Source organism: Gopherus flavomarginatus, chromosome 7, assembly GCF_025201925.1.
Source record: "Gopherus flavomarginatus isolate rGopFla2 chromosome 7, rGopFla2.mat.asm, whole genome shotgun sequence".
NCBI classification, from domain to species: Eukaryota; Metazoa; Chordata; order Testudines; family Testudinidae; genus Gopherus; species Gopherus flavomarginatus.
In genome coordinates, this window is record NC_066623.1 from 81,770,881 (window position 1) to 81,793,698 (window position 22,818).

Here is a 22,818-nt window from a genome sequence, read left to right on the forward strand (position 1 = left end):
AGTAACCGTCTTTTCTTCTTCGAGTGCTTGCTCATATCCATTCCAGTTAGGTGATTCCCAAGCCTTACCTAGGCGGTGGGGTCGGAGTGAGAGGTAGCGGCCTGGAGCACTGCAGATCCAAAAGCAGCATCATCTCTGGACTGCTGGATCAGGGCATAATGCGAAGCAAATGTATGAACGGATGACCAGGTCGCTGCCCTACAGATTTCTTGAATGGGCACTCGGGCGAGGAAGGCCAGCGAGGATGCCTGTGCTCTGGTAGAGTGAGCAGTCACTCGGCCCGACGGAAGTTGGGCCAAGTCGTAGCAGGTCCTGATGCAGGACGTAACCCATGACGATAACCTCTGAGAGGAGATCGGCAGCCCCTTGACCCTGTCCGCTACTGCCACGAATAACTGAGGGGACCTGCGGAAGGGTTTTGTCCTGTCCATGTAAAAGGCTAGCGTCCGTCGGACATCTAGCGAGTGGAGCTGCTGCTCCCTGCGGGATGAATGGGGCTTAGGGAAGAAAACTGGGAGGAAAATCTCTTGGTTGACATGGAAAGCTGAGACCACCTTAGGAAGGAAAGCAGGGTGCGGCCTCAGCTGTACCTTAACCTTGTGGAAGACCGTATACGGTGGGTCCACCGTGAGGGCCCTCAGCTCTGACACCCTTCTAGCTGAGGTAATGGGCACAAGGAAGGCTATTTTCCATGAGAGGTAAAGCAGGGAGCAGGTAGCTAATGGCTCGAAAGGAGGGGCCATGAGCCGGGACAGGACCAGGTTGAGGTCCCATGAGGGGGCCGGAGGGCGAATTTGGGGATAGAGCCTCTCCAGCCCCTTCAGAAATCTCGCCACCATGGGGTGAGAGAAAACAGAACAGCCGTCCACGCCAGGATGAAAAGCGGCGATGGCAGCGAGGTGAACTCGTAGGGACGACAATGACAACCCCTGGGCCTTAAGGGACCAGACGTAGTCCAGAAGAGTGGTGACGGGAACCTCCATAGGACGAAGAGCTTTCTCTGCACATCAGCAGGAGAAGCGCTTCCACTTGGCTGTATAAGTCGCTCTGGTGGAAGGCTTTCTGCTGCCTAAGAGAACCTCGCGGACCGGGGTGGAGCACCGCAGCTGAGAGTCAGTCAACCATGGAGGAGCCACGCCGTAAGGTGGAGCGACGGAAGGTCTGGGTGACGGAGCCTGCCGTGGTCCTGCGTGATGAGATCCCGATGAAGAGGTAGGGTAACTGGGTTGGTCACTAAGAGGTCCAACAACATGGGGTACCAGTGCTGCCTGGCCCATGCCGGAGCTATTAGAATCAATTGGGCTTTGTCCCTGCGCACCTTGATTAGAACTCTGTGAATCAGGGGAATCGGCGGGAAAGCATAATGGAGGTGCGTTGTCCAAGGGATCAGGAATGCATCCGCGAGAGACCCGTGCTCCCGACCCTGGAAGGAGCAGAATGCTCGACACTTCCTGTTCACCCGGGATGCGAAGAGGTCTATCCGGGGACAACCCCACCTCTGAAAGAGTGAGAGGGCGACGTCCGGACGGAGGGACCACTTGTGTGAGAGGAAGGATCTGCTCAGCCGATCCGCGAGGGTATTCCGCACTCCGGGAAGGTAGGAGGCGGACAGGTGAATAGAATGGGCTATGCAGAACTCCCAGAGATGTATCGCCTCCAGATAGAGGGGAGAGGACCTGGTGCCGCCCTGCTTGTTGATGTAGAACATGGTCGTCGTGTTGTCAGTGAATACCGCAACACAACGACCGTGGAGGAGATGGACAAATGCTTGACAAGCAAGGCGGACCGCTCTCAACTCCCGTACGTTGATGTGGAGGTTGATCTCTTGCGGGGTCCACAAGCCCCGAGTCCTCTGAGTGCCACAGTGAGCTCCCCAGCCCAGGTCGGAAGCGTCCGTGGTTAGGGATGCGGAAGGCTGAGGCGGATGGAACGGGAGCCCCGCACACACTACGGATCGGTCCAGCCACCAGTGTAGAGAGTCCAGCACCGCCTGAGGGACGGTGACGACTGTATCCAAGGACCGTCTGGTCGGTCGATATTGAGTAATCAGCCATGTTTGAAGAGGTCTCATGCGGAGACGGGCGTGCACTGTTACAAACGTGCAGGCCACCATGTGGCCTAATAGGGCCAGACACGTTCGGATTGAGGTCAGCGGGGCCGCTCGCAACCGGAGAATAATGTCTGACAATGACCGGAACCTGGGCAGGGGCAGCAAGGCCCTGGCGAGGGTAGAGTCTAGAACAGCTCCGATAAACTCTATCCGCTGCGTGGGGAGCAGAGTGGACTTGTCGGCATTGATTACGAGGCCCAAAGCAGCAAAGAGGGAGCTGATCCTGGTGACATGATCTCTGATCTGTTGCTCCTGATCAGCCAGTCGTCCAGGTAGGGGAAGACGTGGATATGGCATCGTCTGAGGTGAGCGACGACTACTGCCATACATTTTGTAAATACTCGTGGGGCCGTAGAGAGGCCAAATGGGAGGACCGCAAATTGATAGTGCTGGCGGTCGGCCACAAAGCGGAGGAAACGCCTGTGATGGGGGGTGATAGCAATGTGGAAATAGGCGTCCTGCATATCGAGGGCGGCGTACCAGTCTCCGGGATCCAGGGACGGGATGATAGTTCCAAGGGACACCATGTGGAACTTCAACTTCACGATGTACTTGTTGAGTTCCCGCAGGTCGAGGATGGGCCTGAGACCGCCCTTGGATTTGAGGATCAGGAAATAGCGGGAGTAAAACCCCTTGCCCTTTTCGTTCTCTGGAACCACCTCTATGGCTCCTTTGGCCAGGAGCGTGTGAACTTCCTGACGGAGGAATTGCTCGTGAGAGGGGTCCCTGAAGAGGGACGGGGAAGGAGGGTGGAAGGGTGGGGGTGAGGAAAACTGCAGGCGATAACCGTCCTGTATCATGCGTAGGACCCAGCGGTCCGATGTTATTTGGGACCACGCCGGGAGGAAAGAGGAAAGGCGGTTGGAAAACTGTGGGAAAGGATCCGTAGGGGAAACTGGTACTGCGCCCTCGGGCGCACCTTCAAAATGAAGGCTTAGGCCCTGAGGGGGCCTTAGCGGGGCCCTGGCTTTGTCCCGCCTGACCTCCCGACTGCCTGCGGCGGTTGTTCCTGCCCCGGCGTCGCGAGGGGTCCTGTCTCGGGCGGAATGGGGGGTATGGACGCCGCTGCTGCTGCTGGCTTTGTTGTCTGAAGGACCTGTGTTGGGTCGCCGGAGTATGCATTCCGAGCGACTTTATGATGACCCTATTATCTTTTAAGTCCTTCAGCCTAGGGTCAGTCTTGTCCGAGAACAGACCCTGGCCTTCGAAGGGGAGGTCCTGGATCGTGTGCTGGAGTTCCGGCGGAAGGCCGGAGACCTGCAGCCACGAGAGGCGCCGCATGGTGAGCCCGGAAGCCAGGGTTCGCGTGGCCGAGTCAGCGGCATCAAGGGAGGCCTGGAGTGATGTTCTCGCCACCTTCTTGCCCTCGTCCAGGATGGTGGAAAACTCCTGGCGTGCGTCCTGTGGCAAGAGTTCCGCAAACTTCTCTGTCGCTACCCAGGTGTTAAAGGAGTAGCGGCTGAGGAGGGCCTGCTGGTTGGATACGCGGAGCTGTAGAGCCCCTGCCGAATAGACCTTGCGGCCCAAAAGGTCCATGCGCCTGGCCTCCTTTGACTTAGGCGCCGGGGCCTCCTGTCCGTGGCGCTCCCTGTCGTTCACCAACTGGACCACTAATGAGCAGGGAGTCGGGTGAACGTAAAAATATTCATACCCTTTAGATGGGGCCATGTATTTCCGCTCCACCCCCCGAGAGGTCGGGGGAATGGAGGCTGGTGACTGCCAGATGGTATTGGCATTATTTTGTATGGTCTTTATGAAAGGCAAGGCAACCCTGGTTGGCGCATCGGCTGCCAGGATGCTCACCACTGGGTCCTCCACTTCCTCTACCTCCTCGCCTGTAGGTTTAGATTTTGAGCCACTCGGCGGAGGAGATCCTGATGTGCCCTTAAATCCAATGGCGGGGGGCTGGAGGAAGAGGTACCGGCCACCGCCTCATCCGGGGATGAAGATGAGGAGTTTCCAGGCAACAGAGTATCCACGGGGGGTTGTACAAGGGGCTGCATCTCGGTATCCTGAGGGAGCTCCGGGTCCCGGGAAGTGTCCTCCGTTTGCGGAGAGAGGGGTGGCCTGGACACCGTAGCCTCCGGTGGTCTACGCTCCGCCAATGGACGGGGGGTGATGTGATGAGGACCTTGTGTCTGGGTGTATGCCCACGGGGTCCAGAATCCCCACTGCGGATGTCCTCTATATTGCTCCGGGAAGCGGTTTTCGTGCCTGTCGAGTGTCTTGTCATAGGCACTATCATCAAGGGAGGAGACGGAGGGCTCCGTAGCAGGCCAGGGAGGCGCTGAGCTGGAATGGTACAGCGCCGCCGGTGCCGCGACTGACGTTCCCCTCGGTGCCGAGGGTCGGTGCCGTGACTCATACCGGGACCGGGACAGGGACCGAGAGCGGCGTGATGACCTGCGCCGAGATCTCGACCTGGAGCGATGTCAATGTCTGGAGCAAGATCGCGACCTTCTGGAGGCCCGGTGCCGAGACGGCAATGGAGACCGGGACCTACTACCAGCGCGGTGCCGGGAGGTCGACCGGGTGCGGGACCTGCCACTGGTTCGGTGCCGGGAGGTCGACCGCGGTGCCGAACGCCGAGGTGAACGACTCCTGGAGGCTCGGTGCCGATGGTGTGATGAAGCTGATCGGGACCGGCCAGATGGTGATCGGTGCCACGAGTACGACCGGCACCGTCTAGGCGATCGGTGCCGGGACTCCGAGCGGTGCCCCGAGCGTGAGCGGTCGCGCCATCGGGGTGATCGGCGTCGGGACGCGGGAGAGGACGGACGAAGCATCGGCTTGCCCGTGGACACGATGCGTCCCGTGGGTGGCAGCTGTGGTTGAGTTGGCTCCGAGAGAGCAATCAAGTCCCGAGCCGAGGCGAAAGTCTCCGGCGTTGACGGGACCCTTAGCGCGACCCCTGATCGTATTGGGGAGCTAGGAGGAGCTGGACTCGACGGACCCTCCGGGCCCGGAGTCGACAGTCCTGCAGGCGGTGCCACGGCTAAGGTAGGAGCCGGGCGGTCCACTCGGGTCTGCCTGGGTGTGGAGACAGACGTCGAGGGACGTAGGTCTGTCCCCGGTGCCGGAGATGGTCGGTGCCGGGGAGTCTTGCCGGTGCCGGCGCGGTCCGGTGCTGGAGCCGAAGCGGCGGACTGCGCTGCCGGTGCCGGAGAGAGAGCCGCTTCCATGAGGAGGGCGCGGAGACGTTGGTCTCTCTCCTTTTTAGTGCGCGGCTTAAAGGCCTTACAAATGCGGCACTTGTCACTAATGTGCGATTCCCCCAGGCACTTCAGGCACGCGTCGTGGGGGTCGCTTGTAGGCATCGGCTTCTTGCAAGTCGAGCACTGTTTAAACTCCGGCGAGCCAGGCATGGGCCCGGTGCCGGGGAGGGCAACAGCCCACCCACAGGCAATGTTCAATAACTATTTACAAAAACTTAACTAACTACAACTATATTGAAAAGGTAACTGTAACTAACTGAGAAAAAAGGTTTTAGAAGCTAAACGATGAGGAGAGCTAGGGGTGGAGGTCAGCGAACTGCACTCCACAGTTCCAGCAACCGACACGGCGGTAAGAAGGAACTGAGGAGCGGGCGGGCTGGCAGGGGTATATATCTAGTGCCATAGTGGCGCCACTCTAGGGGGCGACCTGCCGGCCCACTGGAGTTGCTAGGGTAAAAAGTTTCCAGCAGACGTGCACGCACGGCGCGCACACCTAACTGGAATGGATATGAGCAAGCACTCGAAGAAGAACTACTGTTATCTATTGGAAATATAACAAACATTTTAACAAATGGTTTGAAATATTTACACAACTGCTCAAAAACTTCAGTTTTTGTGCTGCCATTACCTCTCTCCCCCAAAAGGCGTAAATGAAAACTATGAAGCTATTTAAGTTTACAACTAATAATGGAGATAAAACATTTGAAATTTAAAGACATTTTAGTCTGATTTCATCCCATTACTTCTAAGTGTTCAGCAGATACAGTAATATGTCAATTACCATGCAATAATCAGAGACTTAAGTAATACTGAAGCATAGTGAGTTACAGCCAGCGTGCAATGAAAATTTCCTTTGCTGTCTTGTCAGTTTGTCTTCTAGCAGACAGTTAGGCAGGTCACAGTCAATATGAATACTTAATTTAAAAAATGGTAATAGTTTAATCATACAATATAGTCTTAGGTGTATGTGTAACATATAAGCAGCTTTCTACAATTATGTGGTTACTTATTAACCCAGAAATGTTGTGTATGTACTGCCATACCATCATTCTGTCTTGATTTTTGCTAGAGGAAAAAGGATGCATGCCAAAATATTTACATATATAATGATCAATGCTGTTAGCAGAAAGTCACGTTTTCTCAACAATCACAACTAATACTGTAGTCTTAGAAGTTTTAACCGGAAATTACTGACTGAAAATTAAAAGGGGAAAGAATTTTTTTAACCATCATTTACTGAACCTCACTGAAATTTGAACATTGTATATTATTCTTTGTATACTTTTCAAGGGTAAGAAATCAATATTTTACAAGATCTGCTTACATAATAGAAGAGAATATGTTGATCTGATAAGAAAGCATTCAGAGATCTATATTACAATGTGAAAATAATAATGCCTACCTGTAGTAATTTAAGTTATTTTCATGAGCACTAAGATTATAAAAATCTTAAATTATTTCTTTAAAGAATAAAGCAGTAGAAAAATTTACTGACTAGATATCATCAACATTTCAGATTAGTTATACTAATTTACAGTATTTTTAAAGTATGTATAAGATAGAGACGCACTGCCATCCTCTGTTTTTCTCCTCCGCTGAGCACATCCATCCAGTCCTGAACACTATCCCAGCCACCTTCACGTTCCAGGATTTGACCCAACTGGACATTATCCAAGTACTCCTTCAGCACCTTTTAGCAAAACAATAATGCTTACAGATACACCTAAACATACTTCATGTTGCAATAACTTCTCAGATTAGTATAGTATACTATAATACTATAAAATATTAAAATCACTCTATCACCCAAGATATTGGTACCAAAATAATATTTCAAAATGTAAACAAATCTAATGTTCTTACTTGCTATACCAATACAGTTAAAAAATGAATGATACTTCAGAACAAGTTTAAATGAACAGTGAAACTGTCATTAACAGACAGATGACATCCTCGACATCAGCTGGTAGGTAATATTAGAGGCTATGTGCAGCACGTTTAAAGCCACAACTGATGACCTTTGGTTTGGTGAACCTTTATTTTACAGCCAATCAGGTTCAAGAATGGAAAGGGTGAATTAAGAGAAAAACCAAAATGCTATGAAGTCTCCCAAAGCGAAGAGTTGTAGGGAAGCCATGGTTCCATCAACATTTCCTGTTTGGATCTACATTGGGAGAAACAACTTCGGTTTCTCTATCATTTAACAAATTTAAAGTACAAATAATCCCACACTACAAAGAATCAGGAAAAGTAATGGCTGTGAATAATGGTTATTGAGGAGAATGTCTTTTTTACCTGGTCAGATATCCCCTTCTTCCTCTGGTCTTCTACAGTATCTGGATATATGACTTGGTCTCTGAGAGTTCCTAGCGTCATATATGGTCTCTGGGATTAAATTGCAAATGATTAGTACAGCATTACAAATATGTGTAACAGTCATAAAATAAAGAGGTAATAAAAAACACAAATATCAAATACTATGGTACTTTGCTTTACCTGAGGAACATAGAAAAGCTTTCCTCTCTCAGGCTTGGTTAAACATCCACCAAACAGAGGCCACAACTGCAACAAGAAAACAAAAGTCAAAGACAAAACTTCTCTTAAGAAATTAGGGTGAGGGGTTTTGTGTTTTTTAAAATGATCAATTTCATTTTAGTATTTCTTTACCTCGCCAAGAACACGGAAAAGTGAACTCTTCCCACACCCGTTTGGTCCACAAATCAGAACATTTGCACCAGACCGAACCTAAATAAATGGCAACACATTAAACAATAGGAAAATAATTGGAAAATCTGTACTGCTGTAGAGATGCCAGTATCCTCATAATTAGACTAGAAGCCATCCTTTGCCCAGTAAGTCCAATTTTGACACACATCCACCAATATTAAATTTAGCCTAAAATAAATCAGTCTGAAGTGATCTGATGATACAGTAAAATTATCGCATAGTTTTTAAAAAAAGGCAAACTGAATAAAAATAATTTTGGAAATACTAGTGTCAAAAAAATCAGATTTTAATTATTGAAACGTTTTCTGATTTTTCAAGGTGGGGTGGGCGTTAATCAACCTCGAAGAAGCTTAGTTTAGAAACTTCAAGTTTCTTTTATTTGATTGGCCTCAATGAGCGCTGATAAGTGACTACTTGATGAGTTTCCTGAATTAATAGCAGAGCTGGTTTGAAAACTGATGAAAACAACATTGATTAAAAAAAATTCAATTCCATTTTATATGAATTTGTCTTTTCTGTTTTGACCACCTCTAGTTAATAGTCTAATTACATATCATTTTCGCACTATTTGTTAAACCTGCATACGTCACGACGTGAAGATTTTAATCCCTGTACAGCCCTATAAAATCCAGACCATGACTTCCCAAGACCTCAAAACTGCAGTAAGCCTCTTCATGTGCCATGATGGAGGAGCGAGGGGATTGCACGCAGGTTGGTCTGGTACAGGGGGACAAGAGTGAGAAAGCCACATTAGAGGAAGAGTGGTGAGCAGAAAACATTGCTGAAAAGCTTTGTGTTTGATTGGGAGGAATAAATTGGCAAGACAGTGGAGGAGGAGGAGGAGGGAGAAGGAAAGTAGAAGACATTGTTACTCTTGAATAAATCCGCATCAGAGAGCAATTATTTGATTAAAATAGTTAAGAAGCCTAAAGAAATTCTAACACAAAAACTTTTCTTAAATTTTAGTTAATATTAGAAACATGAGGGTTTGTCTACATAAGGGGACTACACTGGCAGAGCGATGGTGCCAAAACTATCCCACCATAAACCCATAGTGTAGACGCAGCCTACACCGATGGAAGGGGTTTTCCCACCAGTGAAGGAACGCACCTCTATGACAATCATGGTCCAGACACCCCAAAAGAAGAATAGGGGGTCTGAACCTCAAAGAATAAGCAACTGATTGTACACAATATAACTCTACTATAAAAGTGTATTGAGTAAGCTCTTTTATGTAAGCCTTCACATACTGGTGATTAATATCACTGTAAAATGTATGTGTTCATTATATGAGGAATTATGGTTACTCACTGATACTATATTTCAAAATTTGCAACTAAAGGGAGAAACAGGTTTTCTCCCAGACTGGAGACAGGTAGATAGCTACCTTCCCTCCTATGTAAATTAAACATTATGGAACCAAAACAAAGAAGTGCCATTTACATATGTATCAGCAGGAAAACAGGAAGTCAACAGGAAGGGAAGAATAGTAGGAAGTCATCTTAACTCTGAGGACAAAACAATGAGTTTTGGGAAATATAAGCAAAAACTAAAAGCCATTTTGGCATCCATCACTTAGGGGACATAGGGAACAGCACCCTGTGAAAGCTGGATCCCATACTCTGGTGGGCTAGTGATGCTGGTAACTTGATGTAACTTGTTAAAATTAACAACTTGTTAAATTGTTAAAACAGGCAAAGATTGTAACTTGTTAAAATTAACTTTTAAGTCACTAGAAAGCCTGTTTCGTTTTATTTGTAACCATACCTCTCTCTTTTACTCTTACTTAGTATCACTTACATCTCCTTTCTTTGCTAATAAACTAATTCTTGTTTTATTAAAAATCATCTTAGTGTCGTGTATTTAAGTGAAGCATGAGTCTTCAGCTAACCTACCAGACTGATGTGTGCTCTATCTCTTGCCCTGGCACTAACTATTAGGCAAGTGACCGTAATAATTTCTGAGCGTACACAGCCAGAGGGACTGGACACTGCAGAGAGATGTCTCTGGGGAACACTGATTGTTAAGTGAAAGGCAAGGTTTAGACTGAGATAGTTTTGAGGAATTTGCTGGCAAAGCAGACAGGCTAGTGTGCCGGGGACGTGACACACAGCTTTAGCACGAGTATGACAGTGTGTTAGAAATCAGTAACTGAGACAGCACCCTGGTCACTGTTTAACCAATTAGGCTCCCCAGGGACGATCAGATTACCAGATCCCATTGCAGCTCAGTAGCTATGAAGCTAATTAGCCCATTAACAAGGAGACTGGATGAAAGAGTACAAGGAAGGAAGGGGGGATGAGGGATGTAGTGGGGCCTGACAAAAGGGAGTGTTCTAGGAAGAGACACCTTCACTCCCACCAACTCCCTTTTTAGAAGGGACAGTAAAACTGCATAACACTAAATACTATGACAGCACAAAGTGTGTAGAAAGTGGAGGAGTGAAATGCTGTAAATAAACTGCATGGTGATATCTACATGAGAGAAGGTCTCTAAGCAGTCTGTGAGGCAAAGGAGACAGGAGCAGTGGGATCCCATCACCAGCAGCGAAGCTGTCATTCTTGCTAAGGTAAAATGGTAACAATGGCTTACAGTCCTGGGTATTCTGAGCATGACATCATAACCACGCCCAAGTGAGGGTAGCGAGGCTGACCGAAACATTCTTCGGTCGACCTGGCAGCATCTACACCAGAGGTTACGTCATATAGCTACATCACTCAGAGGTGGGATTTTTCCACACCTCTGAGCAACTTAGTTAGGTTGACCTAAATTTTAAGTGTAAAACAGAGATAACTAACTTCTGAGATAAATCTCTTGAAAGAATGCTCTTTAAAACAAACTATCAGACACTACAGTTAACAAATTCCAAGAGTCCGGTGGCACCTTATAGACTAACAGACATATTGGTATTCACCCACGAAAGCTTATGCTTCAATATGTCTGTAATTCTATAAGGTACCACAGGACTCTGTCACTTTGTACAGAGCCAGACTAACACGGCCACCCCTCTGATACTTAAATTCAAAGTTACGATTCCACTTACAATTTGGGAGCATGGAAATACAAACTTAAGGTCTCCCTTTAACTGTACCTCTACCTCCATTTCTCTACCTGTATACACCACAGCAAACACAGAATCTACCTTATTCCTAAGCATTGTACATAGGTCACAACATTCCTCACGCTCCAGTTACAAAATAGAAAACTGGCTTGCTACAAGTTATACCACCACCAAAGAAATGAGCAAAGCCTCTTCTACAGTAATAAGTAGCTACTATTAAACTTGAGATATAGAAATTTCAGCATCTCAGTGGTTTTTCAGATACTTAAGAATAATATCAGAATTCAAACAAGTTTTTTCCTCATGAAATACACGTTATGTTTTTAAACCATCATGAGATGAGCTTAAAGAACCTGCAGGCACTTGTTCTATCCATCTTTACATCTGTCTACACGCAAACACACAAAAAATAATAATTGGGGATTTATAATCTTAAAGAAACAGATTCTTATGCTCTCCTTTAACCTGCAATCCTTCCTTGGCCATTCTATCACACCATCCACACTTCCTCCTCATAACATACTTCTTCCAAGAGCCCTAACAACCTTAACGCTCCCCTCAAAGAAGTGTCTATTAAATAAGTAACACCCGACCTGACCCATTTGCTTGCAAAGAACCAGACATGTGCCAAACAACTGCATTTATCATCTTGCTTTTGTTAAATCCCTTCCCTACTTTTGTCTGCAGGTTGTATACTTGGAAGACTAGCCCTTTAGGGCTGGGACCATATTGCCTTGACTGCCTTTAGCACACATAACAAAGGTAGACACTATATAATAATGTCAAGAGTCAAGGCAAATCACTAAAGTTTAAATTTTAAATGGTCAAGCCTGTTACGACATTTGTGAGATTAAGCATAGATACGTAATCATCTTGTTTATCAAGGATTATCTACCAGTCTAACAAGCATCCTTAATTTAAACATCAAATGTACCCCAAGTGTAATTATGCCAAGATTTAACAATCCTAAGAACTTAAAACACTAGCTCCCACAGAGAAAGTTAAGGGATACCCCTGTAAAAATACACTGTGAAATTCAATTTCCTAGCTTTACTTTTTAATCAAAATTTTAAAGCATATCCACTGACGTTACAGATTCTTACTTTTAACCGTAATTCAAACTTTTTTGGGGGGAGAGGGGCGGTCTTGAACTTATCTACTGTGTCGATGGGCAATATAAAAGAAACTTTTAAAAGTTTTATTTTTATTCAAACTTTTTACTTAAATATTTTTCAAAATTACAACATGCCATAACAACATTCTAGAAAGCAAAATTATATAATTAAGTCTTCAGGAATAGAATATAAAACTAGTATAATTATTATAATGGGATCTTACTATTCCTGCTTTATGTCATAACTGGAACAAAAGCATCAGATGAAACTGAGTACTAACTAATTATTCTACTTAACTAACATTGCACACTTATGGCATTGCAATTTTGTTTTCTAGAATGACAATGAATTTTTTTTTACTGTACATCGATCATTAAAATCTAACAGGAAAACACTTCCAGTGCCACCTACTGGATATGCTGTATAAAAACAGCAAGAGGAAAACTGCAAACTTGTGATACGTCTGAGCTGACACAATCAATCTTACAGCACATAACTTACACTCTTATTTCAGTTGTTGGCACAAACAGGTTTTTATCATAAAGAAAACTTCACTGATAATGTCTGTTAACATTTTAATTAGGCAGACTAATATCCAGTAACACTTTCTTTTCATATTCTCTCCCCCTCTACCACTCCAGAAATTGTTTTCTCATTTGTTTACATCTTAGGTTAAATAATTCATACTATTGTGTGTAAATTTCTGCTATATATTTGTAGACGCAGAAATGCTATGATAAGGAAAAGATCAGTAATTTCTACTCATAGTTAGATAAGTGGAATGTTTTCAACTAGTTTAGACCCAAAATGTGTGTTTGGTTAGAAAGGAGGGGAAAGTTTTTAAATATAATGAAAATATTTCTATTTACAATAGACTTAAAAATATTTACTCCTTTCTACTCATGTAATTTTTTGAAAAAATCTACTGTACGTATTCATCATTTTAATACTTTTTGTGTCATATACAGTGGTGTAGCACTGGTATTTGAACAAGTTCCAGATAAATTCCCAAAGATGGGTAAAATTGCTGGTTTCCTAAAACTACAAGTTGAAATACACACAGACACTTCAAGACAAGTTTTGTGAGCGTGTAATACCACAGCATCGTGCTAGTGCAGAAGAGTCCAAAGTGAAATAGTTTTTAGTTTCAGTGCCATTGTCAAGCAAAATGTTAAAAAGGGGTATAAGTATAAACATTACTGTGAAAAGGGAATAACATTCTGAAAAAGTCCATTTTAATAGCCCAATATGTTATTAACACAGTTAATTAAAAAAATATGACCACCACACTGACAGTATCCCTATCCTACACACATCTTTTGTTCTTATTCTTGACTGTTCATAACACAGTAAGTTTGTGGGAAATACTCACCTTCATTTTTCAAGTGTTACATGAAGACTTGTATCTTAGAACTTACCTCAAAATTAAGGTCTCGAATCAAAATGTCCCCATTAGGCGTTGCTAATGGAACATGATCAAACCTACGGGTAAAATTAACACATTACTACTACTATTACATATAGTTCTTTACCAACTGGTCAACTCTGAGGAAGAACAGGATGCTAGAACACAAGCAGGTGCTATGAAGGTAGAGAGTTGCATATGGCCAGAACTGGACTGTTTCTCGGATTTTTTTTTTTTTTAATTTAATTTAAAGAGGAGGAGGAGGTATCTTGACACACATTAATTGAAAGCTTCTTCCTGGCATATATAGCAAGACTTGGCTAAAAGGGTTGCAGAAGTCTAAAAAAGTGTTCTAAAAGTCGCTAAAAGGGTTGTAAAAAAAGACAAAGACAACTATATCGGCAAGCCATAGCTCTCAAGTGCCTCAATGATGAAGTGGCTTGAAATGTATGTGGAGAATGTTGGAAAGCCAATGCAGAAATTCTAGTAAGAGATGGGGTCTAACTAATGGGAAATAAAATGATCTGGGTAGTCAAGTTCCAGGGGAGAGCGGGACAGGTCGAAAGGGAGATTGATTCTGGAGAACAGATAGTATCAGTAGTCCACAGTAAAGAGTATTAAGGTTGTAGAAAGCCTTATGCAGTGAGGATTGAGAAAGAAATTCTGAAGACATTGTACAGAAGGAAGTGGATATAAAGTATCATTCTATATAATGAACTGAATTAAAAATAGTGAGATAAGACAAGACTATAAAGCAGGTTTACATTTTCTATACATTACACTTTCTATACATACTTGATAAGATTATCAGTGTTGATAATTTCTCCAGTCCCAGGTATCAAGGGAATAGTTTGGGTTCTATCGCCATCTTACATTTTAAAAAAAGAAACAAGTATTAGAGACTAGATTTGTGTCTGCCAAGGTGTGAGTATTGCGCATTAAACTTCCGTCGTAATTACCTTTTTCCTGTTGCGATATCATAGTACGCTGATACCTGCCCCTGTTCAAGTCCTTTAGTACTTGCATTAATTCTGTAATTCGAGCTGTGAAGCTAAAATAAGGATGCATTAAGACTTAATCTTCAGAAACATTTTAAGGATTTTATTGTTATGCAGAAAAATAAACTTTTAATAAGTACTCTAAATTGTCAAAATTAAAATTATAATAAGGAAGAACTGGAATCACTTTTTTGCAGCGTGATTGGGATCCAGTACTGAATGCAAGCTGTTTCAAAACTTGTGCGTTTATTTTTTGTTGTATGTCTTGGGCTGGTTACCTCAAGCACTGGATACTGCAAAACTCTGGAATATAATTAAAAGCTTCCTAATTCCAATAAATTAATCTCCCAACCTCTGCAGTTCACAAAACTGGCCCTTAAGATGGTAAAATATTTAACACTTTAGAAAGTTAAGCTTCAAAGGTAAAACTTTCATATTAAAATATACCCCAACAACGTTACATTAAGATGGAAAATGGTTTACTTCCATACTGCCCATCACTGCTGATCTCATATTCAAAACATCTGCAAATACTAATAGGCTCAGAAATTACCAATGTAATTGAAAACATTAATTTTCCCTAATATTCTCATAGTTATTAATATTAATGTGTGCACATTAATGAGTGCACATTTGTTTTGTTTTTATCTACAGTCCATTTATAAAAAACAGCTATGGAAGACAAGAACTACATATATCGAAAATAAAATAGTTTTAAGCAGCTGTGAATATCAGCTATCAATCTTACCCAGCCAATCTGGTCATTTCACGGCCTGCCAGGACTATTCTGCCCAGAGCTTGAGACATTCTCAACAACATTCTTCCGCTTTGGTAGTAATCCTTAAATAGCAAAATAAACTATGTTTACTTATGCGAACTAACAGAATTCAAGCAATTACTATATTTTACTCATTTCTATTCTGTACTACTTACCTCCAGGAGTTCTGAATGGGTACTCTTTTGATGGCGAGGATGAGCTAGGTTCAGAAATGGACGACTAACAACCAGGTAACCAACCACAGTAGCTAGGTCTGCAATATTTAAAAGTAAATGTTTTCTACCAAGAAAAGTTAAATCAAAATATAAAATGAACACATTAAAATATTTGTAATATCACTTGTACTATCAATAGCAGTCCACTAGCATTGGGAAAACACTTACATTTGGCAATGATAGTATCTATGAATCCCATAGAAAACCGAAACAAGATGAAATTATGCAAATGTTCCACCTGAGGGGGAAAAAACAAAAACAATAAATGTGAAAAAATGTAGCATACACAAATATTTGCCATGCACCCTGCAATTACAATACAGAAGCAAATTTAATTGGAAAAAAAAAGGATTTATTTTGCAGTAAAGCATGAAGGCCCCAAAAAAGATTGTGACCTAATTGTGTTAGGCACTGAGCAAACCCAGACAGACAAAGTCCCTACCAGCAAGTGCTTACGATGTAATCTAAAAGAACACAAACAACTGAACAGTAAATGAGAGGAAAGTTTGCAAGTGATGGAAAGAAAGGACCTGGTAGTGAAATAAAGGTCATTGTTAGATAGGTCAGCTATAGTTTCAAATAATCAGAAAATGAAAAAATATTAAATAAAATCAGCTAATCCTAACTGCTAAAAATATCTAGCAATAACTGGTTCACCTTTTTGGAGGTGTCACAACAGAAGTGGATCTGGAGGACGCATTCGATGAAAAGGCTAATAGTTTCACAGACTAATTCAAGAAGGATGTACCACTTACAAGGAAGTACGGAAAAAAGTGTGGAGATGTTTACAGGAGAAGTGGACAGAGATATTAAAATCTTATGTCACTGGCAGAACGAAGATGGAAAAGGCAGCAAAAAACAAAAGTGGATAAGTAATGGAACAAGAGTTGAAAAACCTTTAAGATGAGGACATGAACTCTGAATTTTGGTGTTATGGGAAAGAAAATTAGTGAATGGATTAAAAGACTGGGGGTTGTTCCCATAGTCAGAATGACAGGCTAGAAAGAGTCGTAGTGGCAGTTTTTTTTAATGGGCCCAAGTGAGGTAAGACAGGTGTCAAAAAGGTCCAAAGGGTGGGTGTGGGTGTGAGAGAGAGAGAGAGAGAGAGAGTAATCAAGATAGGAGATAAGGGCCTAATCAATAATTTTAGGGAAACAATTACATTATATACTTTTGCCAGTGTGTGGGCCCCTCATGCATTTCTGTATGGCCAATTAAAGTCCATAGCTTTCATTTCTTCCTTCATATTTCCCACCTGATCGTATTCCTTTGCTGAATACACCAACTATAATTCTTTATGGACTAGGAGATACATGCTCTCTCTCAAGATTGGCATTGAAGTCACTCAATTTAATAACAGGGGCTACTACATAGGTTAGTACGTGTCATCTTTTCATTAGGGTCCAAATAGCACATTCCTCAAGACTGCTCCAAAATCTGCCATCTTCTGTATGACACTAGTGAGAATGCAGTGTAATTATAACTATGTTGGTCCCAGGATGTTAGAGACATAAAGTGGGTGGGATAATATCTTTTACAGGACCTGAAGAGCTCTATGTTGCTTTAAAGTTTGTCTCTTTCTCACCAACAGAAGTTGGTCCAATAAAAAAAAAATTACCTCACTCATCTTGTCTAATTAGTGAAATTATCAGTCACTTGGCTAGTAGCACTCTTGCAGGTTTACATACTGTGTGCTAAAGCTAATTTAAGTAGTAAATTACACACACACACACACACACACACACACACACACACACACACACACACACCCCTCTAAAGTGCTGGCACATATCAGTAGTTTCAATGAACATTACCTTTTTCAAGAAGTTTAGAGTTTAATAAAACATTAGAAATCCAGAAAATTTAGAGTTACATTTCTAAGGGTACATCTACACCAGGATTAAAAACATCAAGAGGACTGTATAATGCAAATGTAAAACTCATGGCTCAGCAACAAGGCAGATGAGATTTAATCCTATGCAGACACAAATGATATGAAGAACTTCTCTGATACTCTGAGGACAAACTATGGGCCGAGGGCATCAGAAACATCTCCAATGTTGGCACCACACTGCTCATTGTCAAAGAAAAGATACTGAAAAGGTGTGCAGAACATTTTAACAATATCCTCAATCAACAATCATCTATTAATGAGGAGGCAATTGACTGTTTTCTGACATGCTTACAGATGCCTTTCATGACTGTGACAGTGGGATTGGCACAAGATATCAGACTGATGGCAAGCTTTTCAATCTGAGGAGACTACAGGCAAAGACCAGTGTACAGGAAGTGACTGTTCGTGACCGTCTGTTTGCTGATGATTGATCCCTGAATGCCAAATCTGAGCCTGACATGCAGCAGGGTATGGACTATTTTTCTTCAGCTTGTGACAATTTTGGTGTAACAATCAATATCAAGAAGACAGAAGTGATGTACCAGCCTGCACCATGAAAGCATTATGTAGAGCCCATTATCACAGTGAATGGTCAAATCCTCTAGGCAGTGGTCAAGTTCACCTACCTCAGCTGTACATGGTCACGTGCAGTTCACATCAATGATGAAACCAATACCATAACTGTCAAAGCAAGTGTCACCTTTGGCAGACTACATACAAATGTGTGGGAGCACAGAAGCATTAGTCAACAAACAAAACTGAAGGCCTACAAAGCCATTGTGTTGCCAATTTTGATGTATGCATGAGAAACCTGGATGGTGTATAGACACCATGCTATGAAGCAGAATCACTTTCATGTGGGTTGTCTGAGGAAACTAATCAAGATAAGATGGCAAGACAAGGTTCCAGATAATAAGGTTGTCATGTGGGCAGACATTCCAAGCATCTACACTCTGTTGATGAAGTCACGGGTAAGACGGGCAGGCCAAGTCACCAGAACGTCAGATGAGTGACTGCCAAAAAAGATCTTTTATGGTGAGCTAAAGGGGAGAAAGCTCTCTTAGGGAGGCCAGAAGAAATGTTTCAAAAGACTCCCTCTAGTTATCCTTGAGGTGTTTCAACATTGAACCAGAGTTATGGGAAGATCTTGCTAATGGATCATTCCACCTGGCAAAGTGTCATCCATACTGGAGCTACAGTCTAGAAGCAGAGGAGAACTACTGAGGCAGAGCAGAAGCACCAGCAGTGTAAATCTCACAACAGCGGCATGTCCGTTGTTAATCAAGTAACCCATAGTGGCATCTCTTGTTCAGTGTGCCACAGACTGTTCAAAGCTCAAACAGGCCTGATCAATTACTCATGTGATTACAGAAACTAAATCAATCAGCGATGTAATGGTTATCTTCGAAATTGAAGGATGAGCACCACCACCACCACCGCTGCCGCCACCACCTTTTAAGAAGTTCAGAGTTTAACAAAACTCATTAGAAATCCAGGAAATTTAGAGTTAAATTTCTAAGGGTATGTCTACACAGGAATTCAAAACCAACTGCTGGCCTGGATCACATAATTTAGGCTCTGGGGTTGAAAAAAATCACTGTGTGCACGTTCAAGCTTGGTCATTAGCCTCCACCCTCACAGGGTCCCAGAACTCGGGCTCCAACCTAAGCCTGAATGTCTGCACAGCAATATTTAGCCCCAACAACTCGGTCTTTTACCCCTATGCAGACATACCTTAAGAAGCTATGATCAATTTGATGCATGTGTGCCAGACTGTTTGCAGTAAGATTTCTACCCCTCATAATACAGTTTTGAACTGAAGGAAGGATTGAGGCAAAAACAAAAAGACTAGCACAAATTCAGCATTATGAACCACCATAACAATATTCCTTAGAATTTGGTTAAGTGAAAATTTAGCATTTAAGCTACAATCAAGTATTTTATGCTCTCTTACCAGTTTATGAAAGGTTTTGTGAATCGTCTGTTTTTCCCTTAAATTCCCATTATAAAAAGCAATTTCTTCACTAAAAAAAAAAAAGAATTTATTTTTAATGTAGACAATCCTTGCAGAGCGATCAGCCTGAAAAAGTTAGCTATAAAAATAAAGCTCCAATCAAAGACATTATTTTAATTACCTTCTCACCAAAAGATGAGTTCATAATATTACCACAAGACAACTGTAGGACAGAGGTTTATAGTATCTCAACTACAGTTTGTCTTTTAAAATGAGTAAATAATGGATATGGGAGTTATTAAGTAATTAGTCCAAACAGAAATATAAACATTTTCCTCAAAATTAATTCTCTAAGTTTTAGAATTTACTTGAATAAGTACCTTGCAATACTACAAAGATTTCATTTACAGTTAGTCAACAAATAAATCCATACCTGTTTGTAATGAGCCGGGAATTGACAAATCTGTACTCCCCTTCATATTTTTGTTCAGTAATCGTCATCTTGCCAATGGGCCTCCTCAGATGCGTAAGGAAAAAGCCTGAAACTATCAAGTAGGCCATCATGGTAGCTGGACCCTGTGAATATTAAAGAAAAAGATAAGACTAAGGGGCTGCACACTTGTAATTTCTGCAGGTCAAGCACACTCGACCCACCAGAGGCTCCTTGCATCCCTCTATTCTTCCTGCCACCAAGCTCCTTGTGTGCCACCCTCCCCGGCCCCTCTATTTCAGGAACTCCTGTCCCCTTACTCACTATACCACTGTCTCCCACTCCTCCTCCATGGCAGGGGCTCTGTGTCTGCTCCGCCCTATTCCTGATGCTCATTTCCTCCCCCACTTCCTCCCTGCTTTCACCTCTCCAGATCTCTGCTTCTGTTCCCCACCCCCTCGTGTGTGTGTGTTAGGGGGAGCACTTCCCCCTATGATCACCAAGTCCACTGCCCTCCAGGTGCCTGCTTCCCCCACTACCACCAGCACCCCACTCCTCTCTGAGTCCCTGCTTCCTCCCCCTCCACCACCACTGCTCTATCTCTCCAGTCCCTGCTGCTGCCCCCCTACCCTCACATTCTTGCCCCATCTCCTAACTGGATCCCCATTTCATCTCCCTGCTCGCACACCCCTTCCCCCCGCAGTTATTCCCCCACCCGTCCTCAGGTCTCTGATTCCCACCCTATAATCCTTCCCTATAAAGATCTCTTATTTCTGGTGCAATCTAGATTTCACACACTGTTCTCATACAGCAAGATAAGCAGCTGCTGCTCTGATGTATGTAGGCAGCAGCCACAGGTGGCAGAGAGATTAGTCTGGGGGCCTAATATTCCAATTTGCACCAATTCCAATTTTGCCATAGATTTCTACAACATTCCGTGGAATTTTGTAAGTGATTGGACACAGCATTCCAAAGTTATGGCATTGCAGATAAATGCCATCAAGTGTTGGACCTTGCTTCACTCAGCCAAAAAGGATAAGCATTTCTTTTAGCAATAATTTATAACTTCAAAATCTTTGAAAAAATAGTATAAGTCATGCCATCATAGTGATGAAGGATTAAAATCTGATTTCAATTCAAAGCTAGAACCCGGACATTTTAATAGGTGCTTATGTAACGTGTTAAACTTTCAGAGTTCCATATCACACACATGGAAGTTTTGGTTTTTTTAATTCTAAAATCAAATTTCTTTTCTTGCAGTTACTTTATAGTTAATGCTGCATTAACACAGACTTACTAAATTATGTAACCATCTGAAAACAGCAAGAATTAATTTGGTTTATTTTAAAATAAATTTTATGTTAACACTGGCCACAGTTTTGCCACAATTAGTCAAAAGATTTGCCACTTAACTATCTTGCTTACCCTTATTCCAAACCTGACAATGCACACACTGGTTACTTGCTGCTGGAAACTGAACATTTTTGTTAATGTATAAAGTTTGTAAGATTTGGCTTTTAGACCAGTAACAGGATTGGAAAATACTAATTTTACTATTTTGACACATTTTTATTTTTAGGTTTACTACAACTTTAGCACCACTAAAGCAGTTACCCTAAACAAAGAAAAAACTTCTATTTCCTTCCTATAGCAAAAGTACAGTACATAGCATTCCCGGTTAACAAGGCAACACTGAAAACTGTTGCATAGTGGAATCCAAAATGATACCATTTGCTATTCCAAATACAGAGAAATAAAGGTGCTATCTCAGATGTAACTGAGAAGAAACTCTCTTACTAGAAACTTGAGACAATCACATGTTCTACAATTCTGAAGTTTAATAATTATTCAGGTCACCTGTAGTTTTTAAGATAATCCTATACATTCCTCCCTCTTGAGGCGCATAGACAGAGACCCTACCATGAATTCTCTGGTGCAGTCTTCAATGTGAAATTATGGGAAATCAGTAAGCAACATTTATCCAGGGGAAAAGAAAGTGTGATGTATGCTGAAGGAATACTCCCTGAAAGAAAATTAGGGTCCCACTGTAAAGTATAACTGCTTTTATCTTTCTACAAGTCATGAACAGAAGTAAGATTAGCAAATAGTAATGAAGCAAGAATTAGATAGAAAACAATTGGTCTGTATAAGGACTTTTTTCCCCCAAGAAGATAAAGCAAATAATTTAAAAAGCGCTTGTACTGATTCTTTTAAATTTTATATTAAGCCTAAGATGTTGCTTCACTCATTTCTGTCCTCCATCCCAACTCTGTGCAACAAACAGCTCCCCTTTAGTGTAGTAGGTTTTCTAGAGATAGGAAAGATGTTTTTGCAGAGTTTTAACAACCGTGGTACAAAGCATAATCCAGCCAGAAAAGGTACTGCACAAAATGAGCCCTTTGTGCAACTGATGAAAGGAAACGAAGAACCTGCAGATCTTTCTAGAAGTCAGCTGTTCTCCTGAAAGTCTCCAAATTCTCACATCAGTTTTTTTTATTTTGTTTGCTTCAAAATAATGAGCTTTTATCGCACTTCATAACTAGTATGAAAACAGATGCCCATTTTTTTGAAAGAATACAATATATTTAAAAGTAACTGAGTCTATGCTTTTCATCAATCCTCAAATGGATAAAATAGCCAAAACACTGAAGGGTTTGTTTATTTCAAGCATAGTAAAAAAAATTTTTTTAAATAGATTTTTTACCTGAGCTCCTATTGCATTTGTCAGCTTGAAGATATACAAAACTATATCCAAAAACGGCTGCAACAGAAAAAAGTTAGTATTAGAAGACACAGAAGAAAACATGGATATAAACAGTCAAATAATCAGATTTTGTAGCATATTAATCTGGTACATACTACAGTTAACACATTTATAAAAATACACATTCCATAATTAAACAAAAAGCAACATTC

The 22,818-nt window shown here is 42.6% G+C and overlaps 1 protein-coding gene across 2 annotated transcripts in view; it reads right to left on the reverse strand.

Moving 5' to 3' along the window:
• The window catches only part of ABCD3 (ATP binding cassette subfamily D member 3), an 89,105-nt gene that overhangs the window by 5,590 nt on the left and 60,697 nt on the right, over nucleotides 1-22,818 (reverse strand). For both annotated transcript variants that reach the window (XM_050960953.1, XM_050960954.1), the window contains 13 exons: nucleotides 22,607-22,663; nucleotides 19,906-20,048; nucleotides 19,473-19,542; nucleotides 15,793-15,862; nucleotides 15,565-15,662; nucleotides 15,380-15,471; nucleotides 14,593-14,684; nucleotides 14,429-14,501; nucleotides 13,647-13,710; nucleotides 7,993-8,070; nucleotides 7,822-7,887; nucleotides 7,621-7,710; nucleotides 6,896-7,015 (listed from right to left, as the gene is read on the reverse strand). In XM_050960953.1, coding sequence (XP_050816910.1) covers nucleotides 6,896-7,015; nucleotides 7,621-7,710; nucleotides 7,822-7,887; nucleotides 7,993-8,070; nucleotides 13,647-13,710; nucleotides 14,429-14,501; nucleotides 14,593-14,684; nucleotides 15,380-15,471; nucleotides 15,565-15,662; nucleotides 15,793-15,862; nucleotides 19,473-19,542; nucleotides 19,906-20,048; nucleotides 22,607-22,663 — 1,113 coding nt within the window. The remainder of the gene's footprint in view (nucleotides 1-6,895; nucleotides 7,016-7,620; nucleotides 7,711-7,821; nucleotides 7,888-7,992; nucleotides 8,071-13,646; nucleotides 13,711-14,428; nucleotides 14,502-14,592; nucleotides 14,685-15,379; nucleotides 15,472-15,564; nucleotides 15,663-15,792; nucleotides 15,863-19,472; nucleotides 19,543-19,905; nucleotides 20,049-22,606; nucleotides 22,664-22,818) is intronic.